General features: G+C 32.9%; 1 protein-coding gene across 1 annotated transcript; it reads left to right on the top strand.

The window, feature by feature from the left end:
* Positions 1-952: 952 nt before the first annotated feature.
* LOC126878858 (uncharacterized) lies at positions 953-26,292 on the top strand. The gene is made up of 4 exons (XM_050641757.1): positions 953-1,149; positions 1,405-1,804; positions 20,095-20,265; positions 25,915-26,292. Exons 3-4 carry the CDS (start codon positions 20,251-20,253, stop codon positions 26,257-26,259), a joined length of 360 nt encoding a protein of 119 aa, XP_050497714.1. The 5' UTR covers positions 953-1,149; positions 1,405-1,804; positions 20,095-20,250; the 3' UTR covers positions 26,260-26,292.
* Positions 26,293-27,276: the final 984 nt, after the last annotated feature.

Genomic DNA, 27,276 nt, shown 5'->3' on the forward strand with positions numbered 1-27,276 from the left:
ACACAAAACATTCCAGGAATATAGGTACTACCGTTCTATTCCGTGAACATCTATCCGATTAAATTATGGGTGGAAAGTTACCACAAGATATTCTATGAACATAGTACAATGTCTTCCTGGAGGGGTAAAATTTTCCATTACAAAATTTTAAGAGAGGCCATAGGCTGCGTTCACCAGAAATAATCGGTTTAAGTTTCAACTAAACAGCTATGTTGCAGCGCTTTAAAACTACGTTTAGTCTGGTGAATGGTATTTTTCCGTTTGACACTTTCATAGTTGGTTTTTTTGTGTTCCCACCTGTTCTATGTATGAACCTAACCTAAAACGAGATTCGTTGTTTTTGTTGATTTATTATACTTATCGTTCAACGATAAATTGGACGTATCTTAAACAAATTTAATTCAAAAATGGATAATATACTACCTTTATTGATGTTTGAGAATGAAATGAACAAGAAATAATTTTTGGTGCTGCTGGCTGTGCTGGACTTGGCAGAGCAGAACCATTGGATGAACCACCATAAATAAATAATAATTATCACGTAAATATGAATTATGTTGAAAATATTGTTCATTAATACACAAATTTACAATTTCGTGAGCATATACAATTATGTATCTCCTAAGTTTCAATTACTTTATAATTAAAACCATTGTAAAATAAATATTTTCAAATAATCGCGCCATTACAATATATTTCTTAAACACGTTCAATATTGAAGCGATACAAATACTACGTTCAATAAAATGGCGACCGCTTCGTCAATACGTTGAAGTTTAGCCTAAATTGACGTGACGTTCACCCGAAAAATCTTAAACAGTTTCAGAGCGCTGACGTAGCGCACTGGTCTGGTGAACGCACCCATTACTGTTCAATTTGCGTTCATTTTCAAATTTGCCGCGCGAGTATCTATGTAGCGTCGCGTGGTCATTGGTCATCACATATTTCATTTTCATAAGATGATAACCGATAACCCAAAAATTTAGTAAAAATTTTGATTGGAAAAAAATACATCGATAAGGGGGTGTGGGAAATGGAAATTAGTGGCTTTTCTGCTGTACTGTCTGCTAGTCAAATCACACAACACTTTTTTCTATGCTGCTAGTTTTTGCTCTGGGCTCTGGCTGGATCTCTTGTTTAAACAATTTTGTAAGTATTGGGTGCGTTCGGACGACCATAGCGGCTGGCATTCAGCAGAAATCGGCTGAGTGGTTGTATCCAGCCGTGATAGGGAAAGCTTAGTAAATCTCTCAGCGGCTGGCTTCCAGCGGTGACGTCTGACAGCTACTGCTGGCTCAGCTGTCCAGCCGCTGTGGTCGTCCGAACGCACCCATTATAAAATCCGTTTTCCGATTTTTAATTGTAAAGAATAGAAAAATTACCCTTCATTTTAATTTTTTTTAGAATCAGCTGAAAGTGGCCTACAAAAAAAAACCAAGAAGGAAATGTATAGCCTTGTGGCTATAAAAGGCAAAAGAGAGATATAAAAAGTGTATTGGCTAGTTGGAAGAAAGTCCACATTGTCCATGCATAATAAGTTATTACTTTATCAACAAATATCAAGAAGATAGCAGGAAGTCACGAGCAACACGAGCAATTGAACAACTTCATAAGTTCAAGAATATCGAGGAAATCCAGCTCCTCGATACTACTGGGCAAACTAGAAGATTGAAGAGGACAAAGCCTTTTGAACTAGTTTGAGTGATAGGTGATAGTGAAAAACGGAGCATAGTGCTTGTGTGCTGTGCCTGTGTATGTTAGAATAGTGCACGATCTTGTTAGATTAGATAAGAGACGCTATGGGGTAAGCTCTTCATTTTAAGAAACAGTAGTAATTTAGGTTAAATTAAAATTGCTCATTGGTCAGTTATGACCAGATTGTTTTTTTATGTTTGGCAAAAAGGACTTAAGTCAGAATTGTACATTGATAATGTTTTGATGATTTCTGGACCAGAAAAAAACTGTTGTAGATGTAAACTGTATGTACAGTAGAATCTACTACAGTACTGTAGAAATCATCAAAACATTATCGATGTGCAATTCTGACTTAAGCCCTTTTTCCCAAACATCAGAGAATTGTAATGTACAATAATTCTCCTATCTGCTTTTTCATGAATTTTGTAGGAGATGAAAAACCATTTTTAGGATCATCTGCTTTCACATGTAAATTTTGACATGTTTTGTAGTAAATAGATAGTTGAATTTACTACAAAACATGTCAAAAAATATATGAAAACAGGAGGTGACTATAAAAAAAGTTTTTAGTCTCTCTTACAAAACTCATGAAAAAACAAATCGGAGGTATGTCACATCAGTGACTATATCCAGGGAATGTCTAAAAAATATACTTTGATGTCCCAAGAACCAAATATAACCTACAGTCCATCTAATTTACTTACTGTTGCACGTCATTGCCAGAGATCTAAGTTGACATAGTTGTCAAAGTATAAAAAGATCCTGAATCCATTTTAAATCAAATATATCACATACTTAATTATTGTAAACGTGGATTATACAACAAAACAAATTAATATTCAATGTAAATAAGTAAAAACTTAAGAAATAGAGAACAAGAATTAAGTTATAATCTTTTAAGATTTGCAGTGCAAGAGTTTTTGCACTGCATTGTTAATAATTAAAAAACGGCTCCGAACTCTTGGCAAAAAGCTGGTAGGTTTCTTTGTATAAGTTTGTCTACAATAACAACTAAAAAAGTTGTCAGATACCTCGATTATTCCAAGTCGTTATAAAATTAGGTGAAATTTATATTTTTATAGTAGAGGATCTTTTTATAGTAAAGTAAATAATAAAAACAGTAAATATAATAAATAAAACAGATACTTATAGTAAAGAATATAAACAAATATGAAGTGTCATCACCGTAACTGTCAAATAAATGTTACCAATTTATTCTAAAATGTCACCTTCGTTCGATTACAGTTACAGTGTGATCCGAACAAATCTGCTTCATAAAAACGCTTTATAATCCATTTATACAAATTAAATGAAACATATTATTGTGTATTTCTTTAGGTTAACATTAATAGAAATCTTCAAATATTATTTCTACGCGTATATAATAAAATATGTCTAGTGGCTGTAATTCCATTGTACTCGGCAAAGTGATTCTAAAAAAGAACACACCTACCGCCTAAATATTTCAGTTAAAATAAATAACAGTTAGTAAATTAGACGAAGTATGTAGATATATACAGGGTGTAACAAAAATACAGGTCATAAATTTAATCACATATTCTGGGACCAAAAATAGTTTGATTGGACCTAACTTACCTTAGTACAAATGTGCACACAAGAAAAGTTACAGCCCTTTGAAGTTATATATATATATATATATATATATATATATATATATATATATATATATATATATATATATATATATATATATATATTGATGCACGTTAAGTTGTGACTTCCGGTATACAGAAGAGGCTGTCTGGCTTCCACCTTTTCTACTTGGGATTATTTTTTAAAAATTGTATATTTGATAAGAGGGGGGGTGCTACGATAGATCTACATATTGAGGGGAAAGGATTTACCATAATAAATGTTGTATATATATAGGTATATACGGAAGCGGACATAATACGTTGTGGCTTCTGTAAATAGGGTAGTTCAAGTCGCGTTGTCACTTCCAGCGATGTTGTCATGTTTTTGGAAGTCACAACGTCTCTTCTGCCAAATTTACCTCGTAGTTTGAGCGTGATCTGTTATCTTAGAGTCTCACACTTGGCAGTGGAATTCATTGGTATCTAGCGTTCCAATAATAATGTCTTCTTTTTAAAGTGCCTACCCGTTCCGGATGTTGGCGATCATCATGGCTATCTTGGCTTTGTTTACCGCAGCGCGGGACAGTTCAGTGGTAGTCATGTTATACCACGTTCATAAAGTTTACCACTTTTACCACGTCCTCTTTTACCACTTACCTTCCCTTGAAAAATCCGTTGGAGAAGGCGGTAACGTTCTTGATTTCTCATTACATGTCATTTTCGCATTGGAAATGGAAATTGGTTAATTGGCTTAATTGGTTAATTGGTTAAACGGCTTAATTCTATATATAAAATATCATTAATATTATATAGTTTAACTGTAATAATAATTGTTACAATAATTAAAACTATGCATTAGTCAATTACAGCTATTAATGAACATAATTCTGTGAATGAATATGAGTCTGTAATTCGGACCCCCGGAGAATTACAGAGGAATTAATTTATTAAACACAACACTAAGTGATAACAAACACACTGAATACAATTATAAGATTAGCAGAAGAACAACAAGGTTTTAGGTCGGGAAGATCATGTACCGACGCTATATTTATAATGAGGCAGATTCAAGAGAAATCAGTAGAATACAACAAGCCGGCATACTTATGTTTCGTCGATTTTAAAAAGGAATTTGACAGAGTCAAATTAAAAGACGTTATCCATTTATTGTACGCAAGAGAGGTACCTCTAGGAATAATTAAAACGATCGAAAATATCTATCAGAACAACACGATCAGAGTAAACGTAGATAAAGAACTAACTGACCCAATTGAAGCTGGCAATGTGATAAGACAGGGAGACTCCCTGTCTTGTTCTCTATTGTTCAACCTGATCATGAATGAAATAATAAAAAAAAGTAAGGACAAAAGAAAGATACCAAATGGGAGAAAAACAACTTAAAATAATCTGCTATGCAGACGAATCTCTCAAAGTGAAGATGATTTACAACGTATGCTGCACCAATTTAATATAACCGATAGAAAATTTAACATGTTGATTTCCCCAAAAAGACTAAATGCATGGTTATAACAACAAATCTAGTTGTAAATTGAGCTGGACGGTCAGATAATAGCACAAGTCGTAGAGTTTATATCTAGGCATCACACTATCTAGCTCTATCTACGGAAAGCTCGAAACCGAAGTACAAGCTCAGGTGAATAAAGTAAACAGAGCCGCAGGCTGCCTGAATGACACAATATGGAGAAAAAAAAATATCAGGAAAGAAATGGAAGGCAGAATTTACAAAAGAGTCCTCAGACTAATAATGACATACGCGACAGAAACACAACCTGATACAGAAAGGACAAAAAGAATGCTAGAAACAGCAGAGATGAAAACACTTCCAAAAATCGATGGTAAGACACTATATGATAGAGCCAGAAGTGCAGATATACGTATACGACAGAGATGCAAGGTGGACAACATTAATAACTGGGTGAAAAACAGAAGAGTAAAATGGTGGAATGGCCACAAAAGCCGAATGACAATAAACAGAGTAGTAAGGACGGCGAGAGACGGTTCGCCAATAGGAAGGCGATCAGTGGGAAGACCACGAAAACGATGGAATGACAACTTACTGGAGTCACATTGAAAAACAGACAGAGTTATGTCTACACAAAAAGATGAAGAAGAAGAATAAATGAATATAATGAATAAAATGATGCTAGGTAATATTAATTTTAACAAATATTTTTAGTGATTTTATTTTAGCTCCAGGTTATTGTTGGAGTTTACTAACGACATTTTAAATTTAATAATATAATATTCAATAATAAAATATGTATTATGAACAATATAAAGGTAGATACACTCCGGCCAAGAAAATCGAGCTTAGTAACAAATAAAAAACAAAATGTTGCAAATCCTATAATTGCAAAAAACGCTCAGGGAGTTTGTCAGTGATCCAAAGTCAGTGTCAGTGTTAGTTTTTTTAACAGTAACAGTGATCCAAAAAAATTTTTACGGCACAAAAATAGCAACTGTAACAATTTGTTTAAAACATTTTTAGAATTTTTAAGTGGTTATTTTCCGAGCTCTGTTAATATGATGTATTTCTGCACACGTTTAAAGCAAAAAACTTTTAATAATTAGATACAATTATTCTATTATAGAGTGAACTCTCCCTTGGATGGACAGTATAGTTGATCCGCATAAACTGTCCGTTTAAGGCAGGTGTCCGTTTAAGGGAAAAATAAATATGATATAATTAATTATTTTTAATGAGAAATAAGCCACAATTTTACTAAAAAAAATTATTTCATTAACGTTTCGACGCCCAAGTCGGGTGTCATCAAAATAAATATTACTAGAGTAACAATGTATTACTAGAGTAATATTTTGTATTTTGACAAAGACAAATATAAATTTTAACTATTTATAATGGGAAATAAGCCACAATATACATTGTAGAACAATACATTTTAAAGTAGAAGACTTTAAAATGATATTGCCAATATTTATGAGTTGCGTTCCTGGGACGACTTTACTGAAAGATAGTTCATTCGATTACATGAAATCAACCCCAACTCAAGAATATCCGTCACAAAAAAATCATAACATGTGATCTGTCTTTAAAAAGACAACCACATGCAACGGTGACATTAAAATTCTTGCGTTAGAGATCTCATAGTAAATCACGAGGAAAAAACAGGAAAAAACCTCGTGATACTATCCCGACATCGTAAGTATTTGGTTTTACATTTAATTTACTCTCAAAATTAATACCAAATTCTGACTTTACTATAATTTTGTTTAAATTATAAATAATATCAATAATACATGGATATATAAGTAATACTAAAATATAAAGTATGTACTAACTCGACTATTGACTTACTAATTGTGGTATTTTCTTTCTATTGACTTCCTCTTTCAGTATGGGTATCCACATCCTACTGCATTCCACCGAGGAATTTGCGACACAGTTGGTTTCGTTTAGCATAATTAGAGCCGCTTCTTTGATTTTTCTCTTTTTACTATCTGTTTCTTTCAGAACTATACTTGAATCTCTCCACTGAACTCATATTTTAACATATGAACTGAACATATTTTATTTTTATAACATATTTTTACAACATTCACATTTCAGTGGAGAGATTCAAGTATAGTCCTGAAAGAAACAGATGGTAAAAAGAGAAAAATCAAAGAAGCGGCTCTAATTATGCTAAACGAAACACAACTGTGTCGCAAATTCCTCGGTGGAATGCAGTAGGATGTGGATACCAATACTGAAAGAGGAAGTCAATAGAAAGAAAATACCACAATTAGTAAGTCAATAGCCGAGTTAGTACATACTTTATATTTTAGTATTACTTATATATCCATGTATTATTGATATTATTTATAATTTAAACAAAATTATAGTAAAGTCAGAATTTGGTATTAATTGTGAGAGTAACTTAAATGTAAGACCAAATACTTACGATGTCGGGATAGTATCACGAGGTTTTTCCTGGTTTTCCCTCGTGATTTACTATGAGATCTCTAACGCGAGAATTTTAATGTCACCGTTGCATGTGGTTGTCTTTTTAAAGACAGATCACATGCTATGATTTTTTTGTGACGGATGTTCTTGAGTTGGGTTTGATTTCATGTAATCGAATGAACTATCTTTTAGTAAAGTCGTCCCAGGAACGCAACTCATAAATTTTGGCAATATCATTTTAAAGTCTTCTACTTTAAAATGTATCATATGTATCTGAATTGCCGATATAAATGAGTCAAATTAAATAAATTATTAGAAGAATTTTTTTACTAAGCAACAACATTTTTGTTTATGTTAATAGTATTTTGTATTTTGACAACGGCACCCGATTTGGGCGTCGAAACGTTAATAAAAATCATTTTTTAATAACTGTGGCTTATTTCCCATTGTAAATAGTTAAAATTGGAAAAATACCACAAGAAAATAGCTTCAGAACGACAAATATAAAAATGCTACAAGGAAATAGTTCAGAACAACAATGAATATGTTAATTTAAAATTTTTAATAACATTAATAACTAAAATTATTTCAGTTACTTTAATTATATGTACAAAACGCTAAGACCTACAAATTAATACAATGAGGTCTATTGAACCCAAATATCTTCATTCGACAATTAAGTTAAGATTCATATTTCAGTCAAAACACAAAAATTTATCGAGGTATTTATTATCAGAGTAATAATGGGGTCAGCAAATCTTTCATGGATGGACATACACATTAAAATTTTGCTTGCGTTGCTAACAGTTAAAAGTTGTGAACAGATTTGTATTACATAATTAATATAGCGTAAACAGTATTCATACCTAATATCAAATATCACTCGTGTAAAAGATCTGTTAGCGGGATCAAGGAATATAAAACTGATCGAAAACCTCCAAAAAATAAATTAGGGATGAAAATTTGGGAATAGGTAGTTGAAATTGTCTATTATTATATAAGAAAATGTTTACAATTCTACATCACCTCCATTTTACAAAAATTGAGGGGAATACACCCTTCTTGGGGTTGAAAATATACATTCAAAATAAGTCCGGAATTGGATAAAATAACTAATTTTAAGCAACTTTTGTTCTAGAGTTTTTTCACTAAGTCAATACTTTTCGAGTTATTTGCAAGTGAATATGTTCATTTTTATGCTTATGAACGGTTTTTCGCAAATAACTCAAAAAGTAAGTATTTTATCGAAAAATGTATTCTTGGCAAAAATATAACTTATAAAAAAGTGAAACAAATGGTGTACATATGAAGTCTGTTGGCCCAGTAGAAGCAGAGTTGTAGCTAATGAGGAGTAGGTCCTTCTTCGTCAAATTTCAAATCAAATGTTTCTACGTGAAATAACCAAAAAACGGAGCACTTTTCAGGGAAAATTAATTACAACTTTTTTTAAAGTGTTTAAAAAAAGGTTTATTTTTGTTTTTTAAAAGAACTTTTAACGTTAAAAGTAAGTGAGTTACGCTCAAAATATTGTTACGCAAATAAAAGGGCTCAACCCTTTTTATTTTTTGGTATAAAGATCGCGAAAATCACCCCCTAATTAGCATCTCAAATAAATTTAATCGTTACCGCTTCACACTTTACTTTTCTTATGTATTCTTTATATGATCTGTAAGTTTCATCGGTTCAAAGTGCTTCTTTTTGAAATGGCTTTAGTTAAAATGGCTTGAACAAGTCACTAATCACGAGTGTATGCAAATTTTGAACAGTCTTAGCATAACCAATTTTTGTCTACCAGGAAAACAAAAAATCCAAAATAATCAGAAAAGCAAAACGTACATTTTATTACTGTTTGAGATTTTTGGTATTACTAATAATTTTTCAGTTATTTTGAAAAAAAAGGAATTTTTTCAAAATCAGAAAAAAATTTTTATTTTAAAACCAATTTTTTTTAAAATTGAACAGTTTGAACCAATAAAACTTATAGATCATTATAAAGAATACATAAACAAAATACCTTGTGAAGCAGTAACGATTCATTTTATTTGGGATGCTAATTAGGGGGTGATTTTCGCGATTGTTTTTACCAAAATATAAAAGGGAGCAAAAATATTTTGAGCGTAACTCACTTACTTTTAATGTTAGAAGTTAAAAAAAAAAACAAAAATATACCTGTTTTTAAACACTTTAAAAAAATTTTTAATAAGTTTTCCCCGGAAAGTGCTCCGTTTTTTGGTTATTTCACTTTGAAATATTCGATTTGGAATTGGACGAATAAGGACCTACTTTTCATTAGTTACAACTCCGCTTCTACTGGGTATACAGATTTCATGCGTACTCCATTCTTTTCACTATTTATAAGCTATATTTTTACTAAGAATATCTTCTTCGATAAAATACTTACTTTTTGAGTTATTTGCGAAAAACCGTCTAAAAACATGTTTTTTGTTGTTAAAAATGAATATATTCACTCGAAAATAACTCTATATTTTTCACCCCCGAGAAGGGGTATTCCCCTCAATTTTTGTAAAATGAAGGGTGTGTAGAGTAGTCAACTTTTTCTTATATAATAATAGACAATTTCAACTACCTATTCCCAAATTTTCATCCTTCCTTTATTTTTTTTGGGTCAGATTATTCTTTGATCGGGCTATGTATCAATTTGAAACGATAAAAAATGACCTACAGTATCATACGCAAAGCATGCGAAACATGGGTGCTGAAAAGTCAGAAACAGACCTTTTAGAAAGATTGAAGAGAAAAATGCTAAGAGCAATATAATATGGAGGTGCGAAAATAGATCAGTGGAGAAGAAGAACCAATAAAGAATTGGAAGAACTGTATAAAGAGGCAACGATAACGATGACGATCAAAGCACAGAGAATAATATTTGGGGCAAATCGAAAGAATGAGAAGTAAAAGAATGCCAAAATGGTACTCTTACGTAGACCATAACAAAAGAGAAGGAAAGGCAGGCCAAGAGAAAGATGGGAGGACAGTGTGTACGAAGACCTGAAGAAAAGTAACATTCAGCGATGGAAACAACTAGCATTCAACTGAAGGAGAGGGGAGTAGGTGGTGAAAGTTTGTATAAATGGACTGAATTGGAATTATATAAAATTTATAAGACTAAAATAAAATATAATCAGAAATGTAAACGTTTTATTCCTAGGCCAACAAGGAATATTGAGCTTAATAAATAATAAAAAATGTAGTTTTATATCGTAAAATGTTTGGAAAAAGTTCTTCATTTTATATTTGCTATCCACATTTGCGGATACGTGCTGTCGTGCTCGGATGGGTGCTGTCGCCACAATTATTCAATGTGTACTCCCAACTAATATTTCAGGAGGCACTATGGGAAAGAATTGAAGGTGTAACGATTGGAGGGAGCATCATTAATAACATAAGATTTGTAGACGATACCGCAATCATGGCAGAGAATATAGACAATTTACAAATTCTCCTAGATATCATTAACAGAGAAAGCAAAAATATGGGACTAACAATGAATATAAATAAAACCACATTAATGGTGATCTCAAAAAACCCTGTTGACAACATACATCTGACATTGGAGGTAAACCGATAGAAAGAGTCGAGAGGTATAATTACCTAAGAGCAATTATAAACTCACAATTAGATCAAGATGAGGAAATAAATGTGAGAATAGAAATAGCTCAAAAAGGATTTATAAAATTCAAGTTAATGTTTACAAATAAGAAATTGAGTATGGACATTAGATTGAGGTTCGTCGAATGTTATGTTTGGTCGCAACTACTATATGGGGTAGAAGCTTGGACTCTAAAAGCACAATCCGTAAAAAAATTGGAGGCATTCGAGATGTGGCTGTATAGGCGTATTCTGAAAATTCCTTGGACTGCAAAAGTCTCAAACGAAGAAGTGTTAAGAAGAATTGGACATGGCAGGAAGCTTATGAACACAAAATAAGAAAAACATCGTATCTGGGCCACATACTTCGTAACTATAAATATTCTCTGCTACACGTCATCATGCAAGGAAGAGTAGCGGGGAAAAAGGTTTGGGAAGAAAGAAGAAATCTTGGCTGAGGAATATCAGAGATTGGACTAACCTCAGTGTTGAACAGATATTTCACTTTGCAAAAGACAGAGAAGCGTTTAAAAAGGTGATCGCCAACCTTGGTTAGAAGACGGCATAAGAAGAAGAAGAAGATCCGCATTTACACATCATTTTTACTGTCAACGTCCGGTGTTGAGTGTCAGTTGTCAGTTGAAGGGTACAGGTTCATATATCGCCGAATTATTTTTGTTTGAAAAACCGTCCATATAGAGGAGGTGCCCGGCAAAGGGAGGTGTCCGTTAAGAGAGAGTTTACTGTATTTCATATTATTACTAGAATTTATTACTTTATTAGAACTATTTATCACTTTTGATTCATTGTTTCAATTTTTTTGTGTGTTTTTATACTTTTATTACTTCCGAAGTAACAATCACTAAAATTGACTTTTGAGCCTAGGTCCAAAATACCTATACGCGATTTTCGGCAATTTCGTGAAATGAAAATAATATTTACCTAAATTTATTTTTTAATAAGGTTTTTAAGAAATAATTTAGATTATTTAATGGACACTTTGAATTTTGTACATGTATAATTATAGAGATAATATATTTAATTTAACGCTAACTATGAAAGTAAAGCAGATCTGCTATTACTCATATTTAAATAACAGCTGCACAAAATACTACGACCGCAAATCTATAACAATTACATGTCTGGCGTCTGGGAACGTTTAGACAGCGTTGCCAAATAACGGAAGTCACAACGAGCGGTGTGGTATACGGAAGTCCCTACGCGTTGTGTATATCACGTGTATTCTCGTACGGGAGCGACACTAGCGCTGATGATATACCGTCGTACTAAAATCTGATCTTATGAGTATATTAGATACGATGTGACTTCTAGTGAAATTTTTGATATAAGCCTTCTAATACCATCTAGTAGCCAAATTCGTAAAAATTTAGGCAAAACGTTGTGACTTCCGAAATCGGAAGTCATAACGGTATATATGAAGTGACAACGTATTACGAGAATCTACTTTGGAAGTTACATGGATACATGTATCAATATATATATATATATATATATATATATATATATATATATATATATATATATATATATATATATATATCTTTTCAGGCCATAATAATGAAAAGACCTTCTCCAAACGAAATAAAAACTTATACTGAAATGATGGCATCTCCTGAGGTAAAATGTTCCGGAAGTAAAATGAGCCTCCATTCGGATCTCCGGGTGAGGACTATCTCAGGGGGAACACCATTACAGGTTAGAAAAATCAGGATAGGGTCTTGGAATCTTGGTAGTCTTACAGGTAAGAGTCTGGAGTTAGTGGATGCGCTCAAACGAAGAAGAGTTAAAATTGCTTGTATTCAAGAAACTAGGTGGAAAGGACAAAGGGCGAAAGAACTAGGTGATGGATATAAATTGTGGTATGTAGGGAGTAGTAACACTAGAAATGGAGTTGGTATAATTGCTGATAGTGAAATGAAAGATAACGTAGTAGAAGTTGTAAGAACGAGTGATAGAATGATGTCAGTGAAATTTGTAATTGATAAAGAGGTATTGAATGTTGTGTGTGTGTATGCTCCTCAAACAGGTCTGGGTGAGAATGAAAGAAGAGCTTTCTATGATCAATTGGGAGACATACTGAGTGATATTCCAGCGGAGGAGAAAGTTATAATAGGAGGTGATTTCAATGCACATGTGGGCCAAGCCAAGACAGGATATGAAACAATACATGGGGGATTAGGCTTTGGAACTAGAAATGAAGCTGGAGATGACATGCTAGAATTAGCAACAGCATTGGATATGGCGATTGTTAACACATTCTTTAAAAAGAGAGAAACTCAACTTATTACCTACAAAAGTGGACAACATCAATCCCAAATAGACTACTTCATGATAAGGAAAGAAGACATACGTGAATGCAAGGACTGCAAGGTAATAGTTAGTGAGACAGTAAGCCAACAACATAAGCTGCTTGTTCTGGACATCGAAGTAAAAAGCGAAACTAAACAAAAATATCGGAGAGGACCACAAAAAATCAAGTGGTGGATGCTAAAAGATGAGAAGGAAGGTCTATTCAGGGAAAGAATAGTAGAAAAAATATGTTGGAACATGAAAGGAAGCCCTAACACAATTTGGAGAAAAATGGCCAATATTATTAGAGAGACGGCTATTGAAATACTTGGGAAAACGTCAGGAAAGAAGTTTGAAGATAAAGAGACTTGGTGGTGGTCAAATGAAGTACAAGGAAAAATAAAAGAGAAGAGAAAAGTATATAAAAAGTGGCAAGAAACCAGATCGGACATAGATCTTCAAAACTATATGGTCGCCAAAAAGGAAGCGAAAGTAGCAGTAGCAAAAGCTAAAGCAGAAGCGTATTCAAACCTATACGATCAACTTGATACCAGGGAAGGCGAAACGAAGATATATAAAATAGCCAAACAGAGAGCAAAGAAAGCAAAAGATTTTAATCAGATTAGATGTATCCGAGATGAAAATAATAAAATACTAGTTCACGAAAGGGATGTCAAAAAGAGATGGAGAAAGTACTTTGACAGCTTATTAAATGAAGAATTTGACAGACAGCCTGTAGAGTCAACGGAGACAGTAGCAGCAATGGTCACCAAAATAACCAATGAGGAAGTGGCTCAAGCGCTTCAAAAAATAAAGAAAGGAAAAGCGGTAGGACCAGATGATATTCCTGGGGAAGTATGGAGAGCATTGGGAGAGACAGGAACAAGGTGGCTAGCAGGTCTATTTAATAGAATTATGGAAGTTGGACAAATGCCAGACGAATGGAGAAGCAGTATACTGGTACCTGTTTACAAAAACAAGGGAGATATACAACAATGTACAAACTACAGGGCTATAAAACTGCTTAGCCACACCATGAAAATATGGGAAAGAGTAATTGATAGACGGATACGTGAAGAGACCGAAATATCCGAGAATCAATTTGGCTTTATGCAGGGTAGATCAACAACAGATGCAATTTTCACTATAAGGCAGTTGATGGAAAAATACAGGAGTAAAGAAACAAACGCTCATATGGTATTCATTGATCTTGAGAAAGCATATGATAGAGTTCCTCGAGAGATTCTGTGGTGGGCACTCAATAAGAAAGGAGTCCCTGGTGAATATGTAAAGATTGTGAGGGATATGTATGAGGGAGTAACGACTAGTGTTAGGACAGGTGTGGGAGAGACTGATAAATTTCATGTGAAAGTAGGATTGCATCAAGGTTCTGTGCTTAGTCCGTATTTATTCTCATTAGTTTTGGACCAGATAACAGCGAAAATACAGGGTAACATTCCATGGTGCTTAATGTATGCTGATGATGTCGTGTTAGTAGGAAATAGTGAAAGATACTTAGAACAAAAACTGGAACAGTGGAGACAAGCTCTGGAGGAAAAAGGTTTAAAACTTAGTAGGACAAAAACAGAGTATTTGGAATGTTCATTTAAAGATGGAGCTACTACAAATAAAATGGTATCTTTGGATGGTGAAATGATTGTAAAAAGCAATAGTTTTAAGTACCTAGGATCGGTATTACAGAGTAATGGAGAAATAGATGGAGATGCATGCAGTAGAATTAGGGCTGGATGGATGAAGTGGAAAGAAGCGAGTGGTGTGTTGTGTGACAGAAAAATTCCAATGAAGCTGAAGGGAAAATTCTATAAAACAGCCATAAGACCAGCTATGATGTACGGAACTGAATGTTGGGCAGTGAAAAAGAAAGAGGAACAGCGAATGCATGTGGCGGAAATGAGAATGCTTAGATGGATGAGTGGAGTGACAAAGAAGGATAAAATTAGAAATGAGTATATTAGGGGAAGTCTAGGTGTGGCACCAATTGATGCCAAAATGAGAGAGCATAGGTTAAGATGGTTTGGTCATGTTCAACGTCGAGACGTTAACCACCCAATACGAAGAATAGCTGAAGTGCAGATTCCTGGAAGGAGTAGGAGAGGAAGACCAAAGAAGACCTGGGGGGAGACGATAAGGCAGGACATGTTGGTAAAGGGGATTAACATTGATATGGCCCAAGATAGAATTGTGTGGAGAAATGCAATTAGGGAAGCCGACCCCGCATAGGGATAAGGCAAAGAGAATGATGATGATATATATATATATATATATATATATATATATATATATATATATATATATATATATATATATATATATATTGATGTGATCTTGATTATTGATATGAGATAATATTCTTATATGTCACTTAATTTAATCAATGTATTAATACTAATCTAATTAATTAACCAGATCACATATCAATATGTTTTCAATCTCAGGGCGAATTATAAATTAATTACTTACTTTCGTGGCTTCTAAATATTTCTTAATGGTTCCTAATCGGGATAGAAAAGAAAAGAGTAAAAAAAATACACATATGGGTTACAATTATAATCAAAATATTTTTTATTTTATTTAAAAGGCAATCAATGCTTAATATTTGCTATTTCTTATTATTCTTAAACATAACATTTACAAATGGGAATCTTATTTCCTTTTGGTTTTCAATTGAAAGTTTTTATTAACATTTAACTATTAGGAGTTATTAGGAACAACTCTATTTAAGTTTGATGAAGCTTTTCTGATATTATTGATTATGTTATTTAATTTTTTATGTGGAATTTAATACGAAAAACCCATACATTCATGTCCAAACAAATGAGACTGACCTTTTCCTGGTGAACTGAAAATGTCCTCACACAAGACCCGTTTCCTGCTATCCTTGGCTGCGATCAAACCTCGTCCTGGCTTCCAGTAATGTTCTCCTTTGAAAAACTAGCTCGTATAGCTCTCGTTCCTGCGTCTGTCGTGATGCTGTGTTCTACCTTTCTCGAAACTGCTATCAGCTACCGGGACACTCTTGGCTCAAGGAGGTTCTTTTACTCTCGACCTGGCCTACTTCTCGTTCCACGATAGATACTCCACACTCACGGAACTACATCGGCTTTCTCACTCTCCGTACACTACCGTCTACTACTCGACTTCACTTCTCGACAGCTCAAAACATTCTGCTCTCACTTTCTCATCCATTCCCCTACTTTCTAAATATCCCTTCCAGATTCACAAATCAATCTTCCACCACCAACTCTCATTCGTAATATTCCTCAAAACCAATTTTTAATCTTTCTAAATATGCTTAATGGATTTCAAAAGAAAATATTTAATTCCCATTCTAAAATACTTTCTAACTATTTACAAATTTTAATGACCTATTCTCTCTTTCAAATGAGTCTTATTTAGCATAGGCTAATGATCGAAACCTTCCGCGAAAAACGATAATGAACTATCATCTATTTCACTGAGTTTTATTTAGCATAGGCTAATGATCGACCTTCCGAGAAGAACGATAATGGTACGCGTCATTCACTTTGTTTATCTAAGCACATTGTTCCGAGTTTCGTACGCTTATTCTAATCACTTCTTAAAATTAAATATAACAATTTGTTGTATACAGGTTGTTCTAAATTTATATGCCCGAGGTTGAGAAAATTAAAAATATTTTATATTAAAGTGAATTTTGTTTATAATTATCAAAATTTAATTTTCATATCAAATAGAAATATAACAATATATATATATAATAGCACTAAGGGCCTTAGAGGCCCATGGCTTGAAAAGTTTGTTTTTTTCTTCATTTTCACGTTTCTTTATGTACTGAGATCTTCTCTGGCTTGATATGTGATTTTTCTCCATTCCTTCCTGTTATTCATTTTTCTTTTCTGACCCTGTAGCACCATTCTTTCCAAATCTTTTTCGACCTCTTGCTTCCATCTATTTTTCGGCCTTCCTCTTCTCTTTCTTGAAGCTGTAGTGTAGTTTAGTACCATTTTTGGAGTCCTCGTGTTTGGCATCCTTTCAATGTGACCTCGCCATCTAAGTCTCTGTGCCTTTATCACTCATTTGAAGTTACAAGATGAAGTGATTTTTTCCGATATATCGAAAACTATTAGAGATTTTTTATTGAAAATGGACATGTGGCATTATTATGGCAGCAGTATCTTACGAAAAAACTATAGTAAAATTTGGACACCCCATAAAAATATTTTGGGGGTTTTGTTCCTTTAAACCCCCCCAAACTTTTGTGCACGTTTCAATTTAATTATTATTGTAGTACCATTTAAACACAACATTTTAAAAACTTTTTTGCCTCTTATTGCTTTTTCGAAAAGTCAATTTTTATCGAAATATTTTGAATATTTGTCAAATCCACCACATATTTGTATATGGTTAAGTACGATTATGGAGACTTGGTAATAATATGCAGACTTATTTATGCTTTACATTTTTAGGTATATTTTGAACCATATTAAAAAAGAAGCCAGATCTCGATAAAATGTGCCTTATCGAAAAAATACAAAGAGGCAAAAAAGTTTTAAAAACATTCTGTTTAACTAATGGTACCTCAGTAATAGTTTAATTGGAACGTACACAAACATTTGGGGGGTTTAAAGGAACAAAACCCACATAAAATTTTTATGTAGACATGTTAAAAAAGAAGTCGCAACTCGATAAAAACTGCCTTATCTGAAAAATACTAAGAAACAAAAATATTGAATTTAACTAATGGTACCACAATAATAAAATTGAATTGGAACGTACACAAAAGTGTGGGAGGATCTAAGGGATCAAGACCCCCATAAAATTTTTATGGGGTGCACAAATTTCACCATAATTTTTCTTTAAGATATTCCTGCCATAATACTGCCACATGTCCATTTTCAATAAAAAATCGCTAATAGTTTTCGATATAATCGAAAAAATTGATTTTCATTGTGTAATTTCAAAGGGCTGTAACTTTTTTTATGTGCATATTTGTACTAAGGTAAGTTAGGTTCATTCGAACTATTTTTGGTCCCAGAATATGTGATTTAATTTATGACGTGTATTTTTGTTACACCCTGTATATACAACCGATTACGCACCACCTTAAAAATTGGGCATTTTTGATGTCTCGAATTTCCTAAACCTGTTGTTGCATCTAAGTGATTTTTTTATAATATTCTAGCCTAGGCCCTAGGCTATAGGTTAAGTACCTCCTTATGCTTGTCATGCACGGGGAGCTATACTGTAATATATATTATATCACATCGCACTCTATAGTAATGAGTGAGCCTGCACATACGGAACCATTTGTTTCCTGTCTGCAGGCTCACTCATTACTATTCGCGGTGTGCAAGTACTTGGAAGGGATACGCGAAACGATCGTGCGCGAATAGCGGAGAAATATTGCAACTTTCTTAAATAATTCATATTGTCAACTGAAATTGTCAAATTGACGTACATTTCATACCTATTGTCATTTAAGAAGAAAAATTATATATTTCTTCACAATATTGATATGATATGCAATTATTATATAAAGGTAAATTTAATTAATTGTATTTTGCTTGCAATACTGCATTTTAATAACTAATTTTATTTACTACATACAATTGTTTACGTTTGAATAACACAACCTAAATCTTATTTTTTCTTCTTATTATTTTTTTTGGATTATGGCCTTGACAATTATCCAGTAACCAGGACCATATGATTGGCCAATATAATTAAAAGTGCGAATAAAAGTTCAGAGCGTAGAAATAGGTGTCGCTTTTCCGAACTTGCACGGTCCCACTAGAGAGCGATATGATATAATGTACATATATTACAGCATAGCTCCCTGTGCATGACAAGCTTAAGGAGGTAGCCTATAGCCTAGGCTATAATATTATAAAAAAATCACTTAGATGAAACAACAGGTTTAGGAAATACGAGACATCAAAAATACCCCATATTTAAGGTGGTGCGTTAATTTCTTGGAGAAGTGTATTGTAATTTAATGTAAATAATGTAATATCCAATAATTGTAATTTAATATAAGATGTAATATAAGTTCCTTAAAAAATATATTTTTTATTTCCCACGACAGTAGATGGATATTCGGCAGCAAGACATTGGACCAAACTGGGACGTCCTATGAAGGCCAATTGACGTCCACCGAACGTCCCTTCGGATGTTAAGTGGACCTCCATTGGGCGTTTGGCAACGTGGCATTTGGACCAAAATTGAACGTCCTGTTAAGGTCCAATTCACGTCCCCTAGAACATCCGGTTAAGGTCCAATTTACTTCCGATTAAGGTCCAATTTACGTCCGATTAAGGTCCCATTTACGTCCGATTAAGGTCCAATTTACGTCCTATTAAGGTCCAATTTACGTCCGATAAGGTCCAATTTACGTCCGATTAAGGTCCAATTTACGTCCGATTAAGGTCCCATTTACGTCCGATTAAGGTCCAATTTACGTCCTATTAAGGTCCAATTTACGTCCGGTTAAGGTCCAATTTACGTCCGATTAAGGTCCCATTTACGCCCCATTAAGGTCCAATTTACGTCCTATTAAGGTCCAATTTACGTCCGATTAAGGTCCAATTTACGTCCGATTAAGGTCCAATTTATGTCCGATTAAGGTCCAATTTACGTCCGATTAAGGTCCAATTTACGTCCGATTAAGGTCCAATTTACGTCCGATTAAGGTCCAATTTACGTCCCCTAGGACGTCCGATCAAGGTCCAAATTACGTCCGATTAAGGTCCAATATACGTCCCCTCGGACCTTAGATGGACGTCCAATGGACGTTCGGTAGCGCGACATTTGGACCAAAATGGGACGTATAAAGGACGTTCCTCGGACGAAAACGGACGTCCAATGGACGTCCCTAAAGTCCGTGACGGACGTCCAATGGACGTCCTTGTGCTATTAGGGTCTTATATGGCAAAAATCATTTAAAATAATTATGCTTTTCAGACTTGGACCGATTTTAAGTCGGCATTGAAAAAGAAAGCTGCAGAAATAAAACGGGAACAAACTGGAACTGGAGGAGGACCCCCAAGTGGAAAACAATTGACTTCCTACGAGGAGAGGGCTTTGAAATTACTGGGGAGTAGTTTTATTGGACTAAATATGGCAGAAGCAGGTGTAAGTACCTTCTTATTACTTTCTAATCCCAAACATTGTAATCAAACAAAAAGGTTATAGGTCTGCAAATTTGTTAATAGCTTAAGGGTGTCTAGTCGGACAAACTTTGATATATGGGAACACTGGAACAAGAGAAGTTTAACCTTACTATTTTACCCATATTCCATATTATTTGATAATGCACGAAAATATCACTGTTCTATGATTAAAAACCATTTGAACATCATCAAAAAGAAATTTTTTATTATTTCAATAATAAAACTTTAAAATATTTACATAATAAAAACATCTACAATATTAGATCACCAATATGAGTATAATAAATGTATAGTCTTACCAAGGCCATATAATGTTTTGATAGCAGAGACTGTAACTCTAGAATCTGTATTATATTTGGGTTTCTTTAACTGAAATTACTTATTTTGTAATCTAATATTTATACTTTTTTAAAATGTATATAATGAGTACATAGATACCCATATTTGCATAATTTTGACTATTAGATTACAACACAAATCTCAGTTGGTGATACTAAAACATTTAATAAGGAAATATTACTAAGAGAAGGGATTCTATATACAATATTCCAAAAATTTTACTACTTTGATAGCAGAGACTGTAATAATTCTAGAATCTATTATATAAACATTTCTTCTCAGAGCCGCCGCTAACAGTTTGATCGCCCGCGTGCAATTCCAATTATGCCGCCCCCTCTTCAACTATAACTATATGGACTGGACTTTCACAAAGACCCTTAGTTTTCTTACATACATACATAGTATGCTTTTTGCTGTGGGTTTTAAAGAGCCGCTTGAATTGACATGAAATTTGGTACACACATAGCTAACAATGCTAATATGTCAAAGAAAAAAGGGATATAGTGCCGATGTTGCTTTTGCCCTGGAGGTGGGTTTTCAGCCCTTCTCGGAGGTGAAAAAACATCAGTTCAAAATAAGTCCGCCATTGGGTAAACTGATTAATTCTAAGCAACTTTTGTTCTAAGTAAAAGCTTTTCCAGTTATTTGCGAGTGAATGTTCATTTTTCAACAAGAAAAACATGTTCTTCGACGGATTTACACAAATAACTCAAAAAGTAATTATTTTTTCGAAAAAATATTCATACCAAAAATATAGCTTAGAAAAATGTGAAAAAAAATGGTGTATATACTGAGTCTGTAGACCCAGTAGAAGCAGAGTTACAGCTAATGAAAAGTAGGTTGTTATCAGTCAAATTTCAAATTAAATATTTCAATGAGTTGTGGTTTATTTTTTGACAAATTTGACGAATAAGATATTACTTTTCATTAGCTACAACAACTCTGCTTCTGGTAGGTCTACAATACAGGCTTCATATATAGGTACACCATTTTTTTAAGTTTTTTATAAGCTATATTTTTGCTAAGAATATTTTTTTGGATAATATACTTACTTTTTGAGTTATTTACCATGAACTGTTGAATAGAAACGCATTTTTGTTTGTTGAAACATGAACATATTCACTCGCAAATAACTCGAAGAGTATTGTTTTGTAAAAAAAGCCCATAAAACAAAAGTTCTTTAGAATTGTCCATTTTATCCAATTACGGACTTATTTTGAAGGTATGTTTTTTCACCCTCTAGAAGGTGTGAAACCGTGAAACTCACTTTCAGAAAAAAAATCACGCATCGGCACAATATCACTTTTTTCTTGGACATGTTAGCTATGTGTATGCCAATATGCCAAATTTCATGTCAATCCCAGTGGTTCTTCAAAATTTGGAGCAAAAACCGAGTAAATGGACCATAATATTAGTTCAGAGAAATAAGGAAAAAAATATCCTGTTGGTGACACAACCCCCTCCAGGCCGAAACTAAATTTTTTGAGTAGTATTGACATGTATAATAATAACCTATATGTTTCCTGCAGCCGATTTTGATAATATAGGTACATAGTGTTATAAACAAATGAAGATCAAAAAACGGTAAATTTTCGCTTTTTTCGTCTATTACTAAAAAAATAGGCATTTTGGACGAGTTTGAGAGTAAGAAACTCATAAACCGTATAAAAAATTTCAATATGGCGTTCGCTTAATATGTCTATCCTTACCTATTGGTTGCTTAGAAAATTGCAAAATAAATCATAAATTTTGAGTTTTTATAAATATTCATAACTTATGTAAAAAATTAACTTAGAACCTTCTTATTACACCGAATGCTGAGACTTATGGTGCTTAATTTATACCCTAAATTTCAAAGCAATTGGTCAAATAGTTTAAAAGTTATTTAATTTGTTTATCCCAAATTATTTTTTTTGCAACACTGTAAGTCAGAAAATAATGAAATTACAGTTATACTTTGGATAGTTTATGAAAGAAGAAAATTTACAGTATTAATTTAATTGAAAAAAGATACAAAAAATATTTATAAATATGCCAAAATTATTTTGCAAAAACATGTAAATTAAAAAAATGGGGGGGCTAACTTTGCCCCTAATTGTCCTAGGACAGTTGTTTTTCTTTCTAAATGTGTATAAAAATTCAGTCTTTCTAAATATGAAAAAATAATTTTTCTACGGGTAGCGGTTAAAAAGTTATTCTAATTGTTTATAAGTAAGCAAAAAATGTTTTTGCAAAATAATTTAACACTGTTTAAAATTATTTTGTCATTTATGTTAAATCAAGGTAATAGTATAGGTAAATGTTCTTCTTTCATAAACTGTCCGAAGTATTATTGTAGCCTCATAATTTTCTGACTTGTAGTGTTGCAAAAAAATTAATTTGGGAAAAACAAATTAAATAACTTTAAATAACAAGAGACAAGAAGTATCAGCATTCCGTGTAATAAGATGGTTCTAAGTTAATTTTTACATAAGTTATGAATATTTATAAAAACTGAAAATTTATGATTTATTTTGCAATTTTCTAAGCAACCAATAAGGATAGACATATTCAGCGAACGCCATATTGAAGTTTTTTATACGATTTATGAGTTTCTTACTCTCAAATTTGTTTAAAGTGCTTAAATTTTTGGTAATAGACGAAAAAGCGAGAATTTAGCGTTTTTTGATCTTCATTTGTTTATAACTATGTATATCATCAAAATCAGCTGCAGGAAACATATAGGTTAATAATGTTGATGTCCATACTACTCAAAAAATTTGGTTTCGGACTGGAGGGGGATGTGTCACGAGAAAAATCTTATTTATCTGGACTATTAGACAAGGCGGAAACGGCGGGTTCGTTGGGAAAAATATTCCCATGAGATATTTTTGCATAATCACATTCGTGAGACGTCCCAGAATAAGGTTCAACAAGTCGCCCACGAGAAAAGTGGGCCAATTTTTTTTAACAATTTTTTTTTAATCAAATTGCAAAAAATCAATATTTTTGGCCCGGACTAATTTTTTTTAGGTTTTTTGGACCATTCTGGACAAAAAAGGTCTCTTATAATTTTTCTCTAAAGTTGATCTTTTTCGAGTTATAAGCAAGTTAAAATTTGAAAAACGCGAAAATGGCCATTTTTAAGACTTAATAACTCGGTCAAAAATTATTATTTTGAAAGTCAGAAAGTGACTAAATCAAAGTTTAAAGTCGCCGCTACATGATCCTGAAGAAATCTGTGTCATTAATTTACTATAAGCTGTTATTTTTAATTAATAACAATGAGTGGTTAGATCGTATTGACGCTGCTGTAAATGTGAGTGCGAGTAAGATGCACAATTGGACTGCTGGAATGGCTTCTCTCTCGCACTCAGCATTTACAGCCCCGCACACGTGCATGGCGCTTATTATTATTTCTTAAAAATAACAGCTTAGTAATAAAATAATGACAAAAATTTCTTCAGGATCTTGTAGGGGGGGCTTTAAACTTTGATTTAGTCATATATTGACTTTCATAATAATAACTTTTAACCGAGTTATTAAGCCTTTAAATTGCTTATAAGTCGAAAACGATCAACTTTAGAGAAAAATTATAAGAGACTTTTTTGTCCAGAATGGTCCAAAAAATTAAAGAAAAAATTGTTCAGGCCAAAAATATTGATTCTTGAAATTTGATAAAAAAAAAATTGTAAAAAAAAATTGGCCCACTTTTCACATGGGCGACTTCTTGAACCTTATTCTGGGATGTCTCACGAATGTGATTATGCAAAAAAATCTCATGGGAATATTTTTCCCTTCGAACCCGCCGTTTTCGCCTTGTCTATATATCTATGATTCGAAATTGTGAGGTTTTGCAATATTTTACCGTGAGTGAATGGACTAATATTATATTCTTAAATAGTACAAATTGTTATAAAATTATTTAAATGTTTGCTTGTTTTGAAAATATGTACATTGAAAAAAGTGCCAATTTTTTTATAATTAAAATTTGAAAAATAAAATAACTCAATAATTTTATTATTAAAAAATGTTTTTGCTCAAAACGATTTAAACGATAAAAAGAAAAACAGCTTTAAAATTTAATAAATTTGCTTTAGTTTTAACTTCGCGAATAATTTGCTTTATCAAAATGGATTTTATTTCGGTTAATGTAATTGAGGGGTGTAAAGTATTACATTTTTGACCTAATAAAAAATTTTAAAACTACATTAGTGATTTTATAAAACGCTTACCTTACCACTGACCACTGTAAGATCCTTCAGTTTGATCTTTGATCGATGAATGAAGCTTCAGCTGCTTTAACACAATCACTCAATTCACAATCACAAAGAATTTTGTCTTTTTTAGAAATTTATAATTTACACTCTCATTCCGTATTCGTATCGTAATCGTAATACATTAACTTGATGCTTACTTGGTGGAAGTAATAGTAATCACGAAGCCACTCAAATAATGAAAATGAATGACCTAACAGAAAAACAGTTTAGGGACAAAAAGACAAGCTTAGCATCAATTAATAAAGCGATAAAAAAGTGTTTCATAGTAAATGAAATATAATATTCCCAAAGTTCTCGAAATTTATTACCTAAACAAATATGAGTAGGTATACATTAAGATAAAGTTAAGTGCTTGCTCTTTTGTTTATATCGCTGGTTCTGAATACATTGTTATATTTTTATGTTCAAACGTGCATATTCAGCTGGAATGAAATCGGACTAATAACTTACATCGACAGACTTTTGTAAATAAGGGATTATATTTCCAGTTAGTAATTCCTCTGACTCTATATTTAGTATATAAAAGAAATATACAAGATTTGATGTAAAAAGAAAAGTAGTAATTTTGCTCTCTGTCGTTAATTGTTATACATATTTGTTTGATTTCTGATTTGGCGCCCCCCAGGACATGGCGCCCTTGTGCGGTGCACGCCTTGCACGCCCGCTTACGGCGGGCCTGTTTCTTCTGTGTTTACCATTTTGCAAAAAGTTCGGAAACTTTTCAAACTGTCAGAAACTAATCTCAAACTGATTAAATATTTCATGAAACAGTGTACTTTGTTGACTAGTAATCAGAGAAAATCTTGTTGGAACGGCGAAATTATTATTGTGCATGCATCTGACAGTCGGTCACAGTTGGAAACTTCTGTAGGAACAAACTTGTTAATAGTCTCCTAACTGATTTAAGCTTTCCATAAATTTAAGGTTGATTTAAGAAGGCTTTCACCACACCGACCTTAACTACTAAAGCAGCTTTATGATTTTTTAAATTTTATTATTTAACTGTTTTTTAGTTGGAACCACCTCAGACATTGGCCCAATCACAATTGCATTTACCAATATCCGTAAAAATAAATGATGGTGCATCCACCAGTTGGCAAGAAGGGGTATGTTCATCTCCTACCTCTGTCTCTACATCTAGTGTTCCCATCAACCCAATATCTACAAAACCTAGAGTTGAAAAGAGACAAATTTCAACACATGAACATAGTTATGTGAAACAAAGGAAAGTGAGTGTTGAAGATACATATGTGGAAACAATTGACATACTGAAAAACATGGACACAAAACTGGAGTCAATCAACCAAAAGCTAGGTTCTATAGCGGATTCGTTAAAAATTATTGCAGAGAAAATGTAGTATACTTTGTTTGTTCATAAAATAAATATTTGTTTACTGCTTTTATTACTCATTTTATTTACTAGTCAACTATTTTTTTGTTATAGCACTGCTCTAAATTGTAAATTTCTTATTTATCTTAAATTGGGCTTGCTCATAAATAAATAAAACTAAATTAAAAAATGGCATACTAACACTCCAAGTTTATTTTATTAAGCCTTTATAGACAAACTATGGATCCCAGGGGCTAGTCCCAAGAAATCCATAGTTTATTATATTGTATACAAGCAAAGGCTTCAAATTAAATAATGAATCATTTTGATTTGGAGTAGTTACATATCAATAGCAAAGAAGACTGCAACAAGTACTTTAATCAATTTACCCAATTTAAATTCAAACAAGATGAAGGCACTAAAATAACATTTATTGAAAGTAAGTAGTAACAATAAGATTTCTCATATGTTGTCCAGCAAGGATATTATGGGCATGGTACGCTGGGCCATCTTCCATAGCCCCCTCTGGATTTTGCAGTTCTTCTACAAATTCTATGTCCCCTTCTATGCACATATTGTGTAATGTTGCACACACTCTAACTAATTTGCAAACAAACTCTGGTTTGTATCTTGATGTGCGTTCTCTTGACAAACATCGAAATCTTGTTTTAAGTACTCCAAAACATCTCTCAATGCAGTTCCTACTTTGTACATGAGCTTCATTGCTCTCTGCCTAACGCCTCTCTGCATTGTTAGCTGGTACAAGAAATGGAGTCATTAGATAAGGCAAAAGAGGATACCCAGAATCCCCCACTAACCAACATCTTTCATTATTAGTTGCCAGTTGATTCATATATGTATTGACAGTTGAATTCCTCCATATAAAGCTGTCATGAGTACTGCCACCAAAATTTGCAAATACACTTCTAATTTTTAATTGAGTGTCACAAATAATTTGACAGTTTAAAGAGTGATAGCCCTTTCTGTTAATGAAATTGTGTTCTTCAATACTTGGTTTTAAGATAGCTACATGGGTGCCATCAAC

Source organism: Diabrotica virgifera, chromosome 1 (genome assembly GCF_917563875.1).
Source record: "Diabrotica virgifera virgifera chromosome 1, PGI_DIABVI_V3a".
NCBI classification, from domain to species: Eukaryota; Metazoa; Arthropoda; class Insecta; order Coleoptera; family Chrysomelidae; genus Diabrotica; species Diabrotica virgifera.